Source organism: Marmota marmota, unplaced genomic scaffold (assembly GCF_001458135.2).
Source record: "Marmota marmota marmota unplaced genomic scaffold, marMar, whole genome shotgun sequence".
Taxonomy (NCBI): Eukaryota; Metazoa; Chordata; class Mammalia; order Rodentia; family Sciuridae; genus Marmota; species Marmota marmota.
The window spans coordinates 20,398,991-20,419,607 of NW_025999968.1; the positions used below are offsets into that span (position 1 = coordinate 20,398,991).

The window sequence follows — 20,617 nt, forward strand, 5'->3', positions numbered from 1 at the left end:
CCCCCATTTATGGTAACTTCTGTTTAGTGAGGAAGCAGTGTATTTAAATCGTAGCAGAACAAATTTGAGTTATATCAGAAGAATGATAGTATGTCATGAAAAAAGGGAAATAGTATGTAAAAAATTGGTTAAAATTCACTGTACTCATGAGGACACAGGAGCACTTGATATTGGAATTCTACCAGTTCTTTTGTTATTCAACAAATATTGATTGAATGCCTCTGTGTTCCAGGGCCTCAGTTTGGAGGACCAAGTATTCCAAAAAAGGGATGAGAAGCAATAATCAGAATCACAAAGTACAGCACTATAAACAGAATAAATAATTACATAGTATGTTGAAAGATGACATGGCTGTGGAAAAATAGAGCAAAATAAAGGGGATTTTTGTAAATATGAGGGGAGGAGAATATTGGAGAATATTAGTGAATGTAGATTCTGATTTTCAAAAGGATGGCACAAGCTTCATTGAGAAAAGAAGATGTTGGTAAAGACTAGAAGAAAGAATTAGCCACAAAGGGTAATCAGAATTTGTTGAGGGAATCATTTAGGTTGAAAGGAACAACCACTGTAGAGGGCCTGCTGCAGGAGCATACTTGAGATGTTCAAAGACCAGCAAGGAGTCCACTGGCTGGATGAGTTATGGGCAGAGTTGGTTATGCTGTCAGAGACAGATTGTTGGGAATGGTGTAAATTCTTTAGGACTCCAGGAATATTGAGGACTTTAGTTTTTTAGTACAATAGGGTGCCTTTTGAGGGGGCTTTGAGCAGTAGAGAGACATGATCTGGTCACCCTGGCTGATATGGTAAGAACAGATAGGCAGCAGGGAGGGTGAAAGCTAGGGGATTGGTCAGGAGGTTGTTGCATTTATTCAGGTGTGCAATGATTGTGAATCAGACCAGTGAGGTGACATTTTTCCTGAATTTGATTTGAAGGAAGATCCTCTAGGATTTTCTGTTGGAGTATATATGAGCAAGAATGATTAAAAGTTTCCTGTCTGAGGAACTGGAAGGATAGATAGAATTGTCACCCCCTGAAATGTTAACCATTTTGGGGAGAAGATCAAACTTATTTATTTCGTTCTTTGTCCTCTCTCCCTTCTTCCTCATCTTTACATACTATTCTGCTATTTATTTCACTCCCTTTCTCTGAATCTCAATCTCTCATATATATATGTGTGTGTGTGTGTGTGTGTGTGTGTGTGTATGTATATTTATGATGGAAGAATGAGGAAGATTATATATATGTGTGTGTGTGTGTGTGTATATACATATACATATTTATGATGGAAGAATGAGGAAGATTATATGTGTGTGTGTATATATATATATATATATACACACATATGCATATATATATATATTTAATATTTAATCTTCCTCATGCTTCTATCTTCAGCCTGTCACTGAGAACCAGGGGCATCCATTGGCCATCAAAGGGACTGGTATGTTACTCATGGCTCAAAAAATAGCTTACTCCTTGGGAACAACTTTTCTACATCACTTTATACTTCAGAGGATATTTAATGAAAGAGATTATTGTGAAATGTTTATAATGAAAACAACAAGGAATCATTGTTCTTGTTCCAGAGTCATTTGATGTGGTGACAAAATGCATGAGTTTCACATTAAATGAGCAGTTCATGGAGAAATTTGTTGATCCTGGAAACCACAATAGTGGAATTGATCTACTTCGGACCTGTGAGTACTTTGATCTCAGCAGGACAATTGGGGAGGAAAAGAAATAATTTTATTTGTGTTTGGTTGAAATGTATTTCTGGAATATGATGTGTCAGTAGATAGTATGAACTTGGAATAAATTCTCTAACTCTATTCCAATGATGTTCTCTTTTGTTGATAATATATTTTAGAAGGTAGAAATATACTTAACAAATTTCAAATGATTACAAGTTCAGGGAGGTAGCTAATATATTGGATGATGAAATCTGGATATTCCCAGGATGTTATAGGCCCATTTTATTAAGAGGAAATTTACCAGGGGTTAAATAATAAATTGAATTAAACACTTATACTACCTATGTTCAATAGTCATGTGAAAAAAAAGTTAACTGCAAGCTCTAAATTGATCACTGAGTATCAGGTCTGTCAAAAGTGTTTATTTAATCTTAAGATGGTGGGGTGGTGGTAACAAAAGTATAGATGTTAAAAAAAAAAATGTTCATTGTGAACTTTCTATTCCTTGATGGCCAGGCTGCCCATGAAGTACTGTCTTTAGATTTGAATTTCAGTTTTTAGAATATTAGAGACTTACTAGTGCTTTCCCCTAAGAATGACCATTTTTATGAGAGGAAACTGAATAAACTCCAGGTATTCAATTTTGTAATGAGAATGCCTAGGCAGTAGTTTATTATCAGAGTTTAAAGAGAGGTTAGTTAGAAAAAACTCCTGTATGAAGTTTGAAAAAATTAAAACTAGTACCAGAAAGTAGAACTTGACTAATATTGATATTAATACATTTACTAATAATTAAAATTATCTGAAAATGGACTGAGATGCTTTGTGAGACCTATCACTTTTCTTTAATGTTGATAAGAAAATTTATTGTGATTAAAACTGCATTGAATGCCTGGTGTATTCCAGATCTACTCTATGTATTTTCTTTTCATGTGTTATGTATTTTCTTCCAATAGCTTTGAAGACAGGTCATTTATAATTTCCATTCCTTTACTTGTTATTCCTGCCTTAAATCTTATAAGGAGGCTGGGCCTGGTGGTATATGCCTGTAATTCCAGCTATTGGCTGAGACAGGAGGATTGCAAATTTGAAGCCAGCCTGAATAACTTAGTGAGACCTCTCTCAAAAAATAAAAACAAGGGCTGAGAATGTAGCTCAATGTTAGAACACCCCTGAATTTAATCTCTGATATAGGGGGAAAAATCTTGTAAGGACTTTAATATCAGCTCTGTAGTTTTAGACTATTTTTTTTTCCTGCAAATCCTGACTTTCCTGCTTCCTGTCTCACTTTTGAGAGTTATTTATTCTGAAGTTATTTCTTCAGTTATAAAATAGAAATAGTAATAGTATCTTATCTAAAGAGTTTTGGGGAGGATTAATTCACAAATCATGTGTAGAACAAACATTATATGGCATATAAATAGTTTGTTTTAGCAAAGAGGTCTCAATATTAAAATACTACTTCCTCACTTTTGGAGAAAGGATCTAATTAGAATGTAACAGAAATTACCATTATGGGAAAATGGTCTGAAATCATGGTAACATTTCTATTCTTTCTCTCCTTTTTAAAACCAGATCTTTGGCGGTGTCAGTTCCTTTTACCTTTTGTTAGTTTAGGTTTGATGTGCTTTGGGGCTTTGATTGGACTTTGTGCTTGTATATGCCGAAGCTTGTATCCCACAATTGCCACAGGCATTCTCCATCTCCTTGCAGGTGGGTCTTATTATTATATTTAACCTTTAGCTTCTTCTGTCTCCTTAAAGACCAAAAAGTTATAATTCATAAATATTCACATATTACTGCACTGTCATGTTGCCTAAAAACTCTTTGCTGTGCTCTTACCCAGCTATGTTTTGTTTTCTAAATTTCTCCCCCCAAGGTTTGTGTACACTGGGCACAGTAAGTTGTTTCGTTGCTGGAATTAAACTACTCCACCAGAAACTAGAGCCGCCTGAGAATGTGTCTGGTGAATTTGGATGGTCATTCTGCCTGGCTTGCGTTTCTGCTCCTTTACAGTTCATGGCTTCTGCTCTGTTCATCTGGGCTGCTCACACCAACCGGAAAGAGTACACCTTAATGAAGGCATATCGCGTGGCATGAACAGGCCTGCTTTACATTTGCTGTTTTAATATTTTTGATATCTATGTTTTCCCTTGCATCCCTCCCAAATGTTTTATTTTTTATTTTTTTGTGGATATACCATTTTATCCTGAAAATCCATTTTATTTAAATACACACACATGACTAAATATACAATAAATGCCACTAAAATTTATGTGGTTTACTCAGTGATTCCATTTCTCAAACTAATTTAGGTTCAAAATCTAGTCAGAAAGAAAGAGGCTTGACACAAATTTGTGACAGAAAATCTGCAATAGGAAATTGACCCAGGGCAAGTTCTGCTTATGTCTATTAAGACTTTTCACCAAACGTACAGTAACTATCTGTTGAACCAGAAATAAATTTCTTTGGTAAACCTCTTATTGTCAGAACTTTGCTGTTGTAGATAGCCAGTCAGCCAGGCATATTATTGCTGTTTTAAAAAATTTAAGAGTTTCATAAAATTGGAAAATTACCTAAGATCGTTTTCTGTAAACTTTGGCACATAGCTTCATCTGAGGTGAAATATGGCAGCTGTGTATATTTACACCATGTCTGTCTACAAGAAAAGAAGTGAAAAATATAGTGTTTACTTGAAATTAAACTTTATAATTGCAAAAGTTCCAATTCAGTGAGATAAACGGGTTAATTTTACTTTATTGTATTACTGTTTTTTAAAACTCCTTTATAGGATTTTCAGTATCACCAAACCATTTTTAATTTTTTTTCTTTCTTCCACACCAGGCTTATTAAAAGAGTGCTTTCTTTTTAACATTGTTAGGATCACAGAGTAAGAAATTTCCCAACTGCTTTCTGTTTATTCCAGCTAAGTACCATAAAGAAGGTTCTACTATAAAGAGCCTACAGAGCTGGGAATACTACCACAAGATCTAAAGCTGTGGTTGTCAGTTTAAACTCCAACTATGGTCTCTATTTCTTGTGGTGAAATGACGTGCCTTTCCTTGCCTAATCCCTGGTGTATATCATCATTATTTAATGTCTTCTAATTCAGTCATTTTTTTATAAATATGTCTATAAACATTGAACTTTAAAAAAAAATCTTATTTATTTATTCCATTACTGTAGCATTTGACAGATTTAAAAAAAAATTGTACCTTAGTAATTTCTTACCATATCCTAAGTCTGTCTTTTTTAAAAAATAAAAATGAGAAGAGACTCCAAAGAATTGTGTATCGAGTGAATTGATTTAAATCTTAGTACATTGGAATGGTTCTCTGTGAAAAATGCATTATTACTCTTTAGACTTGTCTTTATGTATTATGTTTGGTTTTCTGTTTCAGAAAATGTGGCAGCCTCCTCCATTAGAAAATAAGTCAATCTTTGTTCAGAATCTTTGTTTTCAAACTAGTTTTGTAAACTCTACACATCATTTAATGTGACTAGTTTCCTATAAAGTTATTTATTAGTGGATGTTTGTATTCTATATTAAATAACTTCTGACAATAAGGTCAGCATTGCTCAGTAGCAAATTACTGTGAAATGGCTGGTTACTCAGGTTTCTGCCTATTCTTAATAGTTGATGTTTCATTGCTCTCCAGCATCTGTGGAGTGGATAGGAGAAAAGCTAAGTGAACAAACCAAACCCTTGGGAATGGGATTTAAAAATTATTGGCAGCATAACATTTTTGTATTAGGAAGTTATTTTAAACAGTTTTTCTGTCTCTTTACCCCCAGAGTTATCTGTGCCTATCCACCTAAATCAGTCTTTAATGTGCACTGTGGAAATGAAGTGAGAATTAGACTGTTAGTTTCAGCCTCAGTGGTAATAGTTTTGAATTTGGAAAGATAGCACCATAATCTCTGTTGCTGAATATATGTTGTAATTAGGATTTTTAGCACACTGCAGAGTAGCTGAGGCTGTGCTGTCTTGCAAAAACTTTCATTTCTCTGTAATACATAGGACCATATTATTTCATTTAATATGAAAAAAGTTTTTCTAATAATGTTGAACCATATGAAATTGCTGATATCCAACCATTTATACCCTTTTTTTTGGACTGGGGATTTAACTTAGGAGTGTTTTTCCACTGAGTTTCATCCTCAGCCCCTTTTAATTAATTTATTTTTTATTAATTTATTTTCTTTTTGAGATAGGTTCTCATCAGGTTGCTTAGGGCCTTGCTAAGTTGCTGAGGCTGGCTTTGAACTTGTGATCTTCCTGCCTCAGGCTCCCAAGTCATTGGGATTACAGGCATGTGCCACCATGTCCTGCTGCTATCCAACCATTTTGATCAATCTAATAGCTAAAATCAATGGCAAAGTAAATTCTGTTAATGTTCTCCATTTAGTCTTTGAAAAAAAACAAACACTTTTTAAGACACAAGTTTTGTGGCAACTTAAGAAATGTTTTAAAGCATTAATTTTATGGTTCCTAGTTGATTAAATGATGTGGATAAATGTCTTCTAAATGCTTTTTTAGTAAAATGTACTTCAAAATTTGTTAGCCGTAAAACACCCAAAATTGATATAATAAAAAAGACTAATTCTAGAAGAGTTCATTTGTTCAGTTAATACTTAAGTCACTGACTATATCATAATACACTAGAGTCTTAAAAATCTAATAGTATTGTGTTAAAACTTGTTCTAAGTGTTAGGGGCTGTTGTATATACATGTTGTAGGAGGGAGGATAGAAATTAAGAAATGACTTACAGGTGTATTCTTTTACATTTGCTCACATGATTGAGAAGAATGAGTTTAAAAATCAATTTAGAGTTTGACTTTTTTCATTCCAGAAACATCACCAAATTGCAGCCCATCACTGTTAAAACTTACAAAGCTAGTTATGTTCACTTGACTATAAGACACTCAATAAGAGGACTTTTCAACATTTAATCCTCAGGTAAGCTTTTACCTAAACTGAAAACTTGTTGAATTAACCAAATTTGGCCAACTACATTTCTGAAGTTTCCCAGTAAATGGGTAAAAGCTCTGAAGGTGCCAGTTATTTCACAGATGAGATGCAGGTCTTACCCGGCACAGACAGGTGGAGTATTTTGTCCTTTCAGGACTCTTCTCATAAGGGAATGATAACTCCAACCTTGAAAAGAAAGAAGTAAACCAAGGGAACACATCTATGTGTAGGAGTTCTTTTCTCTATTGTTCATTATGTGTTTTGACGTCATTTCAGTCAGATACATTTTCCCATAGGGTCAGATTACAGATAAATGCAGTGTCCTGCAAATTCATAATGTAGAAATCATAAAATGCAAGAAAAACAACAAAAATGATTACCCCTATTGTTTAGAAGAAGTGTAAGTCTTTGATAATGTCAGATATTCTGTTAGCAAAATCGATACATTATTTTACTTTATTTTACATATAAGTATTAACACATCATCAGGAAATTTGTATATATAAGATCCAATTTATATTACTTTCTATCTATTTTTGCAGAGGCTTAAAAATGTGAAATAAGAAAGAGAGTCTGTTTTTGTGTTTTGTTTGCAGTGCTAGGGTTCAAACCCAGGGCCCTGTGCAGGCTAGGCAGGCACTCTGCCACCCAGCTATATCCCCAGCCCTTCTTTGTCTTTTAAAATAGCTGAATAACTGAGTAATAATGCATCATGTTTTATCTACTACTGACTCAGTGCTGGTGTTTCAGGGTGTGAACTTTACCTCACCTGTCCTGCAACTTTTTATCCCTCCCAGTCTACCAGCATTCTGTTCTAATTTGTCTTAGCCTGTCATCATATGTTTATACACATCTGTGATTCTCTTACCCCCATAATCATGGTGTCTTCCTACAAAACTCTTAGCCTTATATTCATATACTGTGTTGTTCAGTTTTCTTACTCCTGTCTCAAAATACCAAAAGTGCCTGTTCAAAACTAAAAGCTGTTCTATAAAATTATGTTTCTTATTAATAACTGCTTGAGAAGTATAATAATCTCTGTTTATTATTCCCTACCTCACATTTTTCAAATCTCTTTATAAAAGTTCTTGGAAACTTAATTCTTCCTCAACTTCCAAGGGAAGAATTTATACCCTACTTAAGGAAATCTTAGAATGAATTCTTCCAGTATCTCCAACCCTTGCTTGCACCTTATAAAATAGGGAATATATTGTTACCTGATTGGAGAGATTGCTGGGATCAGGGCATCCACTGGAGCAGAGTGTATAGTGGTTAAATATTAATATACCTGTCTTACAGAGTTGTGGTGACGAAGATTGCTTAGCATAAAGTAGTCAATCAAAAACGCTAGTTATGACTGATTACATTATAAGGTGATAGGGTTACCAAGGCTATTAAATGGTCCTCTTCAGCCTAGACTGCATATTAGAATTTCCTGGACAACTTTAAAAATTAGTCATGTGTCATAGAATTTGATTTAGTTGGCTTGGGTGATGGTTAGGTTTTTTGCAATTTTTTCAGCCTTTTCAAATGATTCCAGGGGGCAACTGTGTTTGAAAGGTACATTTCAAAGCACTAGGATTTTCTCTCTCTGGGAAGATTGTTAGAAAGACAGTGGAGTAAATAGACCTGGCATCGTGCCTGCCTAGGGAGCAAATGTATCTGGCATAGTGCCTGCCTTCTAGCAGCTACTTCTGTCTTGTGCTTTCTAGCACTTTTTACTGATATTGACTGGCCCTTTGAGACAGATCCTGATTCATTATACCTCTGCTGCCTGGAAATGTCTATTATGATTTGGATGTGAGTTGTCCTCTAGAGCTCAAGTGTGAGACAATGCAAGAAGATTCGGAGAAGAAGTGATTGGGTTATCGCAGCCTTAACCCAATCAGTGAGTTAATCACCTGATGATATTAAGTGGTAACTAAAGGCAGGTGGGGTGTGGCTGAAGGAGGAGGGGCATTGAGGGCATGGCTTTGGGGTATGTACTTGTATCTGGCAAGTGGCTTTCTGATCATCATGTGAGCTGCTTGCATCTGCCATACTCTTCTTGCCATGATGTTTAGCCTCACCTTGAGCCCTGAGGCATGGAGTCTGGTGTCTGGATTGAGACCTCTGAAACTCTGAGCCCCCAAATAAATTGTTCCTCCTCTACAGTTCTGGTCTGGTCCTTTAGTCACAGCAGAAAAAAGCTTAATAAAACATCTATGAAGTTGGCCTAATGCAGACCTGTTATGGTTTGATTCAGGAATGAATTCCCAAATGCTTACATCTTGAAAGCATGTTCTTAAAGCAACAAGGTTCAGAGGTGAGGTGTTTAGGTAATGATTGAATCATGAAGGCTCTAACCTCATTAGTGAATTAATCCATCTGTAGTTGAATAGACTACTGGGAGGTGGAACCCAGTTGGAGGAAGTAAGTCATTGGGGTGTGCCATGGAGGGTTTATCTTGTCTCCAGCTCCTTCTGCTCAGGTCCCTGCTATGAGTTGAGCAGCTTTCCTTTGTCCACTCTTCTGCCATGATTGGTATTTCTGCCTTGGAGTCAACTGACCATGGATTGGATCTTCTATAAAACCATTGGCCAAAATAAATATTTTCCTCTAGGTTGTTCTTTTCAGGTATTTTGATTACAGCAATGAAAAGTTGATTAACACAAGACCCAATGCACTCTAGTGACTGGTTCTAAAGGTTGCATTTGATTGAAGGTAATAATGTTCATTTTGGGTTTGCATGTAACAAACCAAGGAAAGCATAACCATGGAAAAGAGGTGTACACTTTCAGGGCTTGTAGTTTGGGGTGCTTTATTAGGCCTCCATAAAGAAAGTGGATATTTTGATTGCTGTCTGCTTGTCATTTCATTCTCTTGATTATAACCAGGAAGAAAAGAGGAATGAGTGATTGACATTAACCTCTGCATAAGTCAGAAATTCTTGAATATGGACATGGAATGGCAGTATCTATCAAATGAAGGTCAAATGTCTTCTGTTTCAATAAGGTATCATGAAGATTAAATAAAGCATATAGGCAAAGTTTTAGGCAGATCCTGAAACACAAGAGCTCAATAAATGATAGCTATTATTATCTGGAGGTCAACACAGTACATAGGAGGAGGGTGTCTTTTGCCTAACCTGTGGGTCAGGTCTCAGCTATTGGAGCTTATCTTGTGGCTCTGCTCTTCAGTGGTGTTGGGGAGAGTCTTTGGCTTCCAGTTAAGGTTTTCTAAAAACAGCCTCTTTACTCATGCTAGCCATTCATGCATCTTGAGGTGAAGGAATGTTCTCTTTTAAAGCTTACATTATTATTTTTCCCTGTTTCTCCAAGATGAGTGCACTAGTGTAAGACTTCAGGTCTTTCAATGATTGTGCTAACCACTTCAATCTGTCATATTCTGATTTGTGTTGCTATAACAGAGTTTGATATTGATGATTTATAAAGAATGGAAGTTTATTTCTTAAGTTTTAGAAGCTGTAAAGTTGAAGACCAAGGAGTCAGCAGATTCACTCTCTGGTGAGGGTTTGATTTCTTTTTCCAAGATGGCACCTTCAATGCTGCATCCACCAAATGGGAAGTGTGCTGTTCCTTTTATGGCATAAAAATAGAAGAGCTGGAGAGATCAAAGGAAAGCAAAGAGTGTGAGACCAGCCATTTTTATAAGGGCATAAATCCCATCCATGAGGATGGAGCCCTTTTGGCCTAGCCATCTCTTAAAGTCTCCACCTTTTAACATTTTCACAGTAGCAATTAAATTTCAGCATAAGTTTGGGAGGGGACAAACATTCAAACTGTAAACTGAACTATTATGTTTTTAGAGTTCTGTTCTTTGGAGAGAAGTAATAGGTGAATAATGGAGCATTTGGATATATAATTCATATGTATATGAAAATATAAGATATATAGGCTCTAGATTACAATTTTCAATCTATTTTAATGTACTTGTTTCCACTTCATCAAGATATTTACAGAATTGGAAGCTTGGTACTTAATGTACTATGAGACCCATGAGAGCAGAAATATTAATCTGATTTATAATGCACAATGATTAACACATGCCTGGTATTTTTAAAAAATGCTCAATAAATACTTATTGAATAATGTATGAAAATAATATTTAGATTATGTAATTGACCTTTTTTCCCTCTATGAACTAATTCTTTAAGTCTGATAAACTATAATACTAATTTTTCAGATGTAAGTACATATATGTATATATTATTTTATACATAGATATGTATGTACATTTATTTACCTATAGATTGCTATGTGAATATATATAGATAGATAGATAGATAGATAGATACATACATAATTATTAATTTTGAGCTTCATTGCTTCCTCCCATCAGTCCTCAAACAAGTGAAAATTATTTTCTCAGGAAAGTAAAACATTATTTCAAAAATCAATGTTTAATAAGTAGCGGCTACATATTTAAACATGAAGTTAGTTACACAGAAGAAGTTGAGAGAAGAAGGAAGTATTATAGAGAATGAAGTTCCATTTAGTTTACTCTTGTGTATTTAATATAACACAAATATCCTATATCATTTTCTTCCTTTTTAAAGAGCCTGCATTACATACATTCCTAAATGGTAGGAGTTGTGCCTATGCAATTCTTTTTACTGTGTAGCCCCATATAATTTCTCATATTAAGAGTGACTATAATCACTACATATTTTCTTGGCAATCACAGAGGAATCTAACATGCTTTGTAGGGAGGGATAAAGACAAGACAATTGAGAGCAGTAACACAAAAGGATAAGACTCAGCTTGCGGAGGAAATCATGCCAAAGATGTACTGTCTGGTAGAATCTCATAGCTGACCTCTCTGCAAGAATTCTTGTCATGATAAATTTCACGATGAATTTGTTTTTTGAGACGATGTAAAACTAAGAGAGTGCTCATGTCATGGGGTTTTGAATGAAGAGTTACACTCCTAGTTCAGTCAACATAAACTTAGAAGAAAATGTGTTTCAGGACCCTCCTCCCACCTACTTTTAGGACTGTCTCTTCCTGTGGACTCCTCAGGATGTCTGGTCTTCCAGGAATCTCAAATTTGGGATATTATCTGAAACTTAAGGGTTTCCTTAATATGTGCCTCATTCCTTTGGGTTGTTTCTGTTGAAGACCTAGCAATATAGATGAGCTCATTTGGGCTACTGAAATAGCAAGTGACACCATCCAGGTAAGTTATGTAGGTAATAGTTGGAACTTCAAGACCTTAATCCAGTTTTTTGCTTCTCTTTCTGCCTGCCTGCCTTTCTTCCCTGCCTCCCTCCCTCCCATTTCCTCTCTTTGTCTCTCTTTCTTTCTTTAAGTAATTTTTGAGCACCTCAGCTGTTGCCATGCATTATAATAGACCCTAAGAATATAGATTGCACATCTGCCCTAATATAAGTAATATGGAACATAGGCTGCTACTAGAAATAAAACAAAAATGCTCATAAATATTTTTTCAAACATGAAGGTATATAATACATTTTCTTTCTGAATTCATGAACAACACTCCTAATCATTCAGTTGGGCAAGATAAAGATAAAAATCTCTTGACCATATTGGTCTCAATTTAATATCCTTATCATACATAGCATGTACTTGCTACATTGGCTAGAATAGTTTGGCCCTCAAATTTGGGCTACTGAAATTGGGCTACCATATTGCTTCACATACACATAGAGCTAGTCCACATATGATTATCTTTTGAAATGAATAAATCAATTTTCTCTGTCCTGTTGTCTCTAATTATGGTAACCTAAAGTACCTCATTTAGTCTGTATTCAGATTTATTGGAAACGTTCAGAAGGTGTCTTCCCCCCACCCACTTTTTGAAGGACAGAGCAGTAATCTTGGGCACCTGTTTGTTTAGAATGTCCCATAATGCCCATCTGCATGTCCCAGCCAAAGGCTGTTTTTACTTTTTCTCATGTTCACTCTTTGGTTTAGTGAAGCATTAGTTCCACACTGATACATATCTTTATATGTATGTTTAAAAATTTGTTTCCCCAATAGAAATTTTTGGATTTTTATCTCTTATTTCATTTGTGTTCTTTTATCCTTATCTTCTAAAGGGAGTGTCAAACAAAACATACCAGTATATAATATCAGCATATGATTCATTTCTCCAAAATTATCATACTAATTTGATGATATGTACTTTAGCATTTGCTTTCTTATCTTTATGAAAGGAAGCTGCCTTTCTTGTTAACTCAAACAGGACTAACGAGATTCTGTTCTCTGAAGTTGATTTTGATTCACTGGGAAAAGCAAAACACGAAGAGTTGAACATGACTTAAGTAAAGTATTAAATTCATAGGTAATAAAAGGGGAATATATGTTTGCTTGAAATGTATTAAATTGACTGTTTTCTACCATATTTCTATCAAGTTTATACCTAAACTCTGAAGTATTTTCTTTAAAAAAAAGTATAGCTCAATAATTATCTCTTGACTCTCTGAGATTTTTAAAATATTAATTAATGTATTTATCTAATTTATTGCTATTTTTGTTTTTCATAACCATTTATATATAGATGTATAGTTTCCATATATATGGCTGTCAATGAATTAATGAAATAGCCCTTCTGAGACTTTTTTGGTCATTTCTCTCCTTTTTAATATTTTCACTGTAAAACATAAACTAAGATAATGAAAAATTCTTCAAATTAGTATACTGTGTAATTTTAATAGCAGCATGGTAAATGTATTTACTTGAAAGTAGGTATTGAAATAATAAAGAATGATGACAGGAAATATTTTGTAATGAAAAATTCTACATTCAAGTGTTTTGAGGGAAGTAGAAAAGGGACTTAGTGAATGGGAGGGGTGGAAGCAGATATGGAGAGTGAAGGAAGAGAAGGTAAGGGGGGTAGAAGAAAGGAAGGTAGACATGGTCAATACAGGTATATTCATGTATGGAAATGTCAAATGACGCCCATTAACATGTACAATTACAATTGTACATTAAAATGTACAATTTAATTAAAAAAAAACAACAAAAAACGTTTTCAGAGGGGCCAGGCAGGTGGTATAGGAAGAACTAATTGTTGTCGGGCAGTTCTCTCTACTTTTCAGGAAAAGTTAAAATTTGCTTTTATAAAAAATTATCCTAGGGTGAGGCAGGAGGATCATGAGTACAAAGCCAGCTGCAACAATTTAGCGAGGCCCTAAGCAACTCAGTGAGACCCTGTCTCTAAAAAAAATATGGGCTAGGGATGTGCCTCAGTGGCTTAAGCACCTCTGGGTTTTATCCCTCCCCAACAACAAGAAACAAAAAATTATCCTGATTTTTAAATGTTTGAAATGAAATGAAACAAAGAAACAAACAAAAAATCATGTTGTTCTGCACTACATGGGACTACTGGGGCTGAAGTCAACAATTTTGTGCAACTCTTGAGTGACCTCTTGTGATTTATTATGTGATAATTGAGAATGTCAGTTTTGTATTTAGACAGAATGAGGTCAGATTACACAGACTATTGAAGGACATGAGTGAGTGACTCAGTCACCGAGGACTTCATTTTCTCACCTGTCACTTGGGATAATAATTCTACTTATAGTGTTCAAGTGAGTGTTAGATGAGGTAAGATTTACATATATCTTCGTATAAGATGGACACATAATATATATCCAAGTAAATTTGGTGATATTGATGGTGAAGGTGAAGATGTGGAGTCTTTATTGACTTAAATAATCCATAAGAGTTGACTCCTGGCTTATGGGGGTGGAGTGGGAGGTTGAGAACATCTGAGGAACTTGTATATTAAAAAGCCAAACTCATTTGGATTTCACTGCTTTATTTTTTGTTTCACAACAGCCACCTTCCATTTATGCAGGGGAAGACAGAATTTTTACAAAGAATAGGTGAGTTTAGTTGGACCAACATTCTTTATCCAAATTCAGCCCTGTTATATCCTCACTCCTGCTCTGTGATCATTCTCAGCTCCTTTGTAAACTTTTAGTAAGTTGTGGAAGATTGTATTTTTTTTTTGTGATAGGTAGATTCATTTTATTTTACATAAATTTAAGGTTTACAGCATAATGTTATGGGATACAGATAGTAAAATCATTACTAGAGTGAAGCAGATTATCATACGGAAGATTGTATTAACTAAAGATGTAACCAATATAGTAAGTCTCATCCATGTGCTTTTCTTATATTGTGATGTTGATACTTTCTCCATCAGTGGATCTATTTCTCCTTTCCTTGAATGTGGATAAAACATGACAGTCTCAATAATGAAAGTGAGGCGAAAATGATTTTATGTGATTTCTAAAACTGGGTCTTCAAAATGCCATGTAGTAGTTATACATTGAACCAAAATGGGAATATATAAAATATACTTAAATTGTACCAAGAGAAAAGGCTAAATATAAAGATTAACTGTGTTATTACACACTTGAATCATTTCTGAAGTTGGTATTTTTATAGTATCTTGAGAGCAATAGTCTAAACCTCTTGAGTATGTTGAATTTTACTTATTAAATTATATTTACTTGGACAAGAAAAATGCTATGTATTTCCATCTTGTTTAGTTGGTACATTTGTTCTCAGAACCCAGTAGCCATCATGCAAGGAAATGCAGGTTTATTCGTTTCTAGAACTGCTATAACAATGCAGCCACTAAGTACATAGATTGAAACAATTAAAAAATCTTTTATTTCAAGTTCTAGAGGCTGGAAGTCTGAAATCAAGGTGCTGATAGGGCCATATTCCTTTTGAAGCTTGTAGAGGCAAGTTCTTTGCTTCTTCTTAATCTCCAATGGTATGCTGGGAATTTTTTGCCTATAGATGCATTAATTCAATTCTTCTTCCTATGTCTTCCTGCATTGTCTTTTCCCATCTCTCTCTGTGTGCACCGATTCCCCTTTTACAAAAAGAATACCAGTCGTATTATATTAGGGACCATCCTAATGACTTGACTTTAACTTAATTACCCCTGTAAAGACCCTCTCTTCAAATAAGGTCCCATTTTTGAGGTACCAGGGATTAGAACAGTAACATATATTTTTGGGGGGACACAAAATATAATCCACAACACTAGGTTACAAGGAGAGGACACATGTTGATGGAGATTTTATCTGACAATAACCATTGCCATTCATGGAAGTGAAGAAGCCTTTGAAATGACTCTAATCCCAGTCATCATCGGACTGTAATTATGTAAGACATGTTGAGTGAAACGTGCCTAGATGATCATAGTCAAGGCCAGAAACATGAAAGATAATAACATAGCTATTGTTGTTTTAAATAACCCAATTTTAGGGTGTGTAGCAATAATTACTGGAACATGTCATGGTGGGACAGTAAAGAAGTTTCTCCACAAAAAGGTCCAACATACTCTACTTTGATTCTGTGGCTGGATCAGTATGGGTCTGTTCTGGCATTTGTCAGGGTGAACACATGTTTTGTGTGTGATAGAGGTCCATATTGCACTGGATTTCTTCCCATGCCAATTTTTTCTTTCGCTTTTCTTTCACAAGAGTTAAATCTCCAGGGCATTTCCTTACATTTGTACATTAAACTCCAACTCGGAGCCTGTCTTCCTGCCCTTCACACAGGCCTGATATAGTCCATTTAGACAGGTCAAAATATAATCTGAGGATTATTATATTAAACTGAAGAATTAAAACTTTAATGTTATAACTCTAGAGGATGGCCAACAACCACTATATTGTGCTTCTCTAATACTTCATCAACATCACTTATGATATGACATTCAAAATCATGTCATGAGATAGCTTCATTGATAAAGCAGAACGGTCCCACAAACAGTGTCAACTGCAGAGCACTTTTGTAGAAGTGGAAATGAGTGGGAAATGAGCATAAATTGAAGACCAATAGCATAAGAAAGATCTGGAAAGGAATTAAATGGTGAGTCTAAAGGTAAAAAGTACAATAAATATTCTCAGGGTCACCCATTTCTGTATAGCAAGATAACTTGACAATTCAGCCAGATAACAAAAAGTAGCAAGGATTCAAGTAAAACTCTCATGATTAAAATGTGAAAAAGAAAAGTGTAGGAAGCATAAAAATAACTATAAGTGCTAATCTTCGTATATATGGTGAAACCATATGGAACTGATCAGCCATAGAGTGATTTTTCTCACCACATTGCCCTCAACATGCCAGTCTTTGAAGTGACACTGCTGCTAGGGATGTGTGAGAATTGACACAATACATGAATATTCCTGAATAAACTGACCATGTATATAGAATTACTTATAAATATCCCTCCCTGCTTCACCCATTGTGCTGAGGTGTGTTACCTACTGATTTTCTGCTTTAGTAAATATTACTGAAGTTTAGTGTGAAATGATTAGGAAGACTGAAGAGATAGCATAAAATTAATTAAAATGGTGTTGGAGAACTGCTTGAACAAAATGTATAGCCCAAATGACAAATAGAGTCAAAATTATTAAAATTTTAATAAAACACAAATGAGAAAAACATTTTAAATAGAGAAGAATTGGTACAATTAATAACTAAATGGGACACTTTTTTAATTTGTTAATGTTTGTGATTATAACTAGGATTTGGTTAAATATGAGATAATGTATTTCCAAATTTGGTTTAAAAGAAAATAAAGTTCTAAACAAAATTTCTTATTTTTTCTCTACTTACTATAAAATACTGGTCAAGATTTTCAAAGTATTTATTTGATAAGATTTCTTTCTTTCTATTTATTTGATAAGATTTCTTTCTTTCTATACACAGTAATTCTCAGATAATGTTTGTAATTATTTTCTCCAGTAACCTTTACTACCATTTCAGACAGCAGCAGATTTAGGAAACATTTCTAATGATGTGTGAGAGCTAGGAATCATCATAGAAATAAGAATTGCTTTCAGATAAATGAAAGAAGAGTTCTATTGAAAGAGGGATAGAGTTGGTATTCACTGAGATGTGACTCTGTGACTTAAACTCCCAGAGGTTTTCCAGGGAATGGAGCTAGAGTGAAAATACCCAGAGAATTGGGAGGAACCTTTGTACAAATAGTTCCTTCCGTGGAGAAACACAAAAATATTCAAACTGTTGCATTGTAGTGTCATTGTGTGACATTAGAAGTGCAAAATCAATGTTCTTCATCTTTTCCTGGACTCAGAGGAGAGAGGGTCGGGGGAATTTACTTAGAAATTAGGGGACAACAAACTAAAGAGACCAAACCAGCAAAATTCAAAATTTAAGCCTTGTGGACTTGGACAAGCATATTTTTAGCTGAAAATTAGAGAAGCCTGAGGACTAGACATGGATGTGGATACTCAAAATGGCAGTGGCATGAAGAGATGACCACAGAGGGCCAGCTAGGATCCATCATCTAAGAGGACTACATCTTGGACACATGTACCAAATGCCAAATGTAAGGCAAGGACTTACACTTAAATGCAACCATAAAAGGAGAGAGATGAAGTTGGGAAAAATTCTAAACTGATGGGTTTAATTTGAACTAACCAAAGAAATCTTGAAATGACTGTATATAACTGTCTAAGTTAGGTTTTCTTGGAATTTACAAAGAGAAACTAGGTGGATATATTTTTTTAATTAGTGAATTTTGGAATTGGAAATATATCTTCTTTCCCATTGCTTCTTTTTAACAGACTCAACATGTTGATTTTCTCTATGAAATCAGCCTCTGGTAGGTGGCTAGCCTAGAGCACTGCATCAACCTGACAGTTGACTTTTGGGAATTTAAATGTGACCTCAGAGCATCAATAGAGAAAGTGGGAAGGGGAATTTTTGTTTTACTCCATATGGGTCCTCCTTGACCCAGAAGTTGTCAATGAAAATCTTCTCAGTGTTCTATTATTTAAGGAGATGAGAAAACTGATGTTTTCATTACTGATGTATATACTTCCTTAAAAAATAAGGAGATCACTGCTTTTACAGATCACTGCTTCTATATAGCTGGGTCTAAATATGTACATGGTGAGAGAATAATTAGAAAGTAATTCTTTTATGATGTCACATTAAGATCATTCAGTCCTATTCACATGCTATACTTTCAGGGTTTGCAATGATGAAAAGAAAAAAAATAAGAATTACTTAAAATAAGTCATTTCCACAATTCAACAAGAATATACTTCCTCATATCTATATATAATATACCTTTTCCTCACTTCCTCTCAGAAAGGGGCAAGAGAAGTTTTGACCGACATACCGACAAGGAAGCTCCTCAAATTTTACATGAGGTTTCACTGTTTGTCTAGAACTTTATATATCTGCTGTGTGTATGTTTTATATATATATACACACATATACATATACACACACCCACACAAGTATAGAGGTATGTATGTGTACACATACACATGAGTAGATAAAACTCTCTAAAATAATATCTTCTCTTGAAGATTGACATTCTGTATTTAATTATTTAATTCTATGAGTTCAATTTTGAATTACAGTTCACTTTTATTTGACACATTTATTTCTGCACTACATATAAAACTAAATAAATTGTGTTGCCCTAAAATGCCATTGTAAGTACTAGTTTGGTTTTGTCTTTTGGGTACAGTTCATCACTGAAGCTGCACAGTCCATGAGCTTGGAAGCATCATAAGTTGATTCTTAAATAGGTTCAAAGGCAGCTTTTGATTTTTGTTTTCGTCTCTTAAGATTCAGCAGTTATTCCTTTCTGTGATTTTTCACCCTTTACATTTTGCTTCACAATTTGATTGCATTATAATTTAATTATTTACCTGCAATTTGTGCTTATTTTCTGCCATTCTGCTTGAAAGTTATTGCTTCGTTTATAACATTAAGCTTCAGTAAATGCCATTTGTTTCAAACTTTCTCAAGATTACTTTTTCTTCAGAGTTTTTCTCAAGACACTTATTACTTCTGTATTTCTCAGGCTATAAATGAAAGGATTTAATACAGGAACTATTATTGTAAACAAGACACCAGCAGGAATATCTTTATCTCCTTCTTCAAGTAAATTTGGTCTAATATACATGAAGAAAATAGATCCATAGAATAATGAAACTGACAAAAAATGTGAGGCACAGGTGGAAAAGGCTTTAACCCTTCCTTCTTTAGATTTCATTTTGAAAATTGTAAAAACAATGTAGACATAAGAAACTAAGACACTACCTATAGTGAAGACTTCAATAGAACCTGCAAAGACAAAGAGCACAAGTTCATTGACATATGGGTCAACACAGGAGAGTCTGTACAAAGGAAGAATATCACAGTAAAAGTGGTTGATTTGATGAGACCCACAGAAAGCTAACCTAAAGAGTAGACCTACATGAATCATGGAGTGCAGGTTTCCAGCTATGAAGGCTCCTGTGGTCATCTGAACACAGAGTTTCTTTGACATCATGGTGTGATACTGCAGAGGACTGCATATGGCCACATAGCGGTCATAGGCCATTGCTGCCAGAAGAAAGCAGTCTGCAGTTTCCACAGTGCAAAGAATATAAAATTGTATAATACATTCATGAAGGGAGATCCTTCTGTCCTCAGAAAAGAAGTTCTCTAACATCTTAGGAGTGATAGCACAGGCACAACAGGAATCCACAAGAGCCAGGTTGCCCAGAAAGATGTACATTGGTGTGTGAAGTTGACGCTGTTTAAAAATCAAGGCCACCAACCCTAGATTCCCCACCATGGTGATCAGATAGATGGTCAAGAACATCACAAATAGAAGGGCCTTCAGGTCTGGGTGATCTGTAAATCCTGTGAGGACAAACTCATTTTTCATGGTGTGATTTTCTTTAATCATTCCTGACTTCTGAGAAAAAAAAATTGGGAAATAAGGTGTTAGTTTATGATGAGCCCCAAACACTATTGAGCCTTCTTTGGTTCAAAGGAAGAGAAGCATCTTTCATAATAGTACCACATTTCACCTGGACTTTGGTGAGTGCCTAGTTCTGAGGAAGAATCCATGTTTCCAGTCTAAAACTCCTTTGTTCACTTACTGAACATTTTCCCAGCCTATTTTCAAGGAAATTTATGATT

The 20,617-nt window shown here is 34.8% G+C and overlaps 2 protein-coding genes across 2 annotated transcripts in view; one reads left to right on the plus strand and one right to left on the minus strand.

Moving 5' to 3' along the window:
* The window catches only part of Cldnd1 (claudin domain containing 1), an 8,720-nt gene extending 3,745 nt beyond the window's left edge, over positions 1-4,975 (plus strand). The window contains exons 3-5 of the mRNA XM_015478617.2: positions 1,588-1,698; positions 3,268-3,405; positions 3,572-4,975. Of these exons, the coding sequence (XP_015334103.1) occupies positions 1,588-1,698; positions 3,268-3,405; positions 3,572-3,792 (470 nt within the window). The 3' untranslated portion in view covers positions 3,793-4,975. The remainder of the gene's footprint in view (positions 1-1,587; positions 1,699-3,267; positions 3,406-3,571) is intronic.
* A 13,670-nt stretch (positions 4,976-18,645) lies between these two features.
* LOC107136201 (olfactory receptor 5K1-like) lies at positions 18,646-20,594 on the minus strand. Its single transcript, XM_015478392.2, has one exon. The coding sequence runs from the start codon at positions 20,379-20,381 to the stop codon at positions 19,455-19,457; it is 927 nt and encodes a 308-aa protein (XP_015333878.1). The 5' UTR covers positions 20,382-20,594; the 3' UTR covers positions 18,646-19,454.
* Positions 20,595-20,617: the final 23 nt, after the last annotated feature.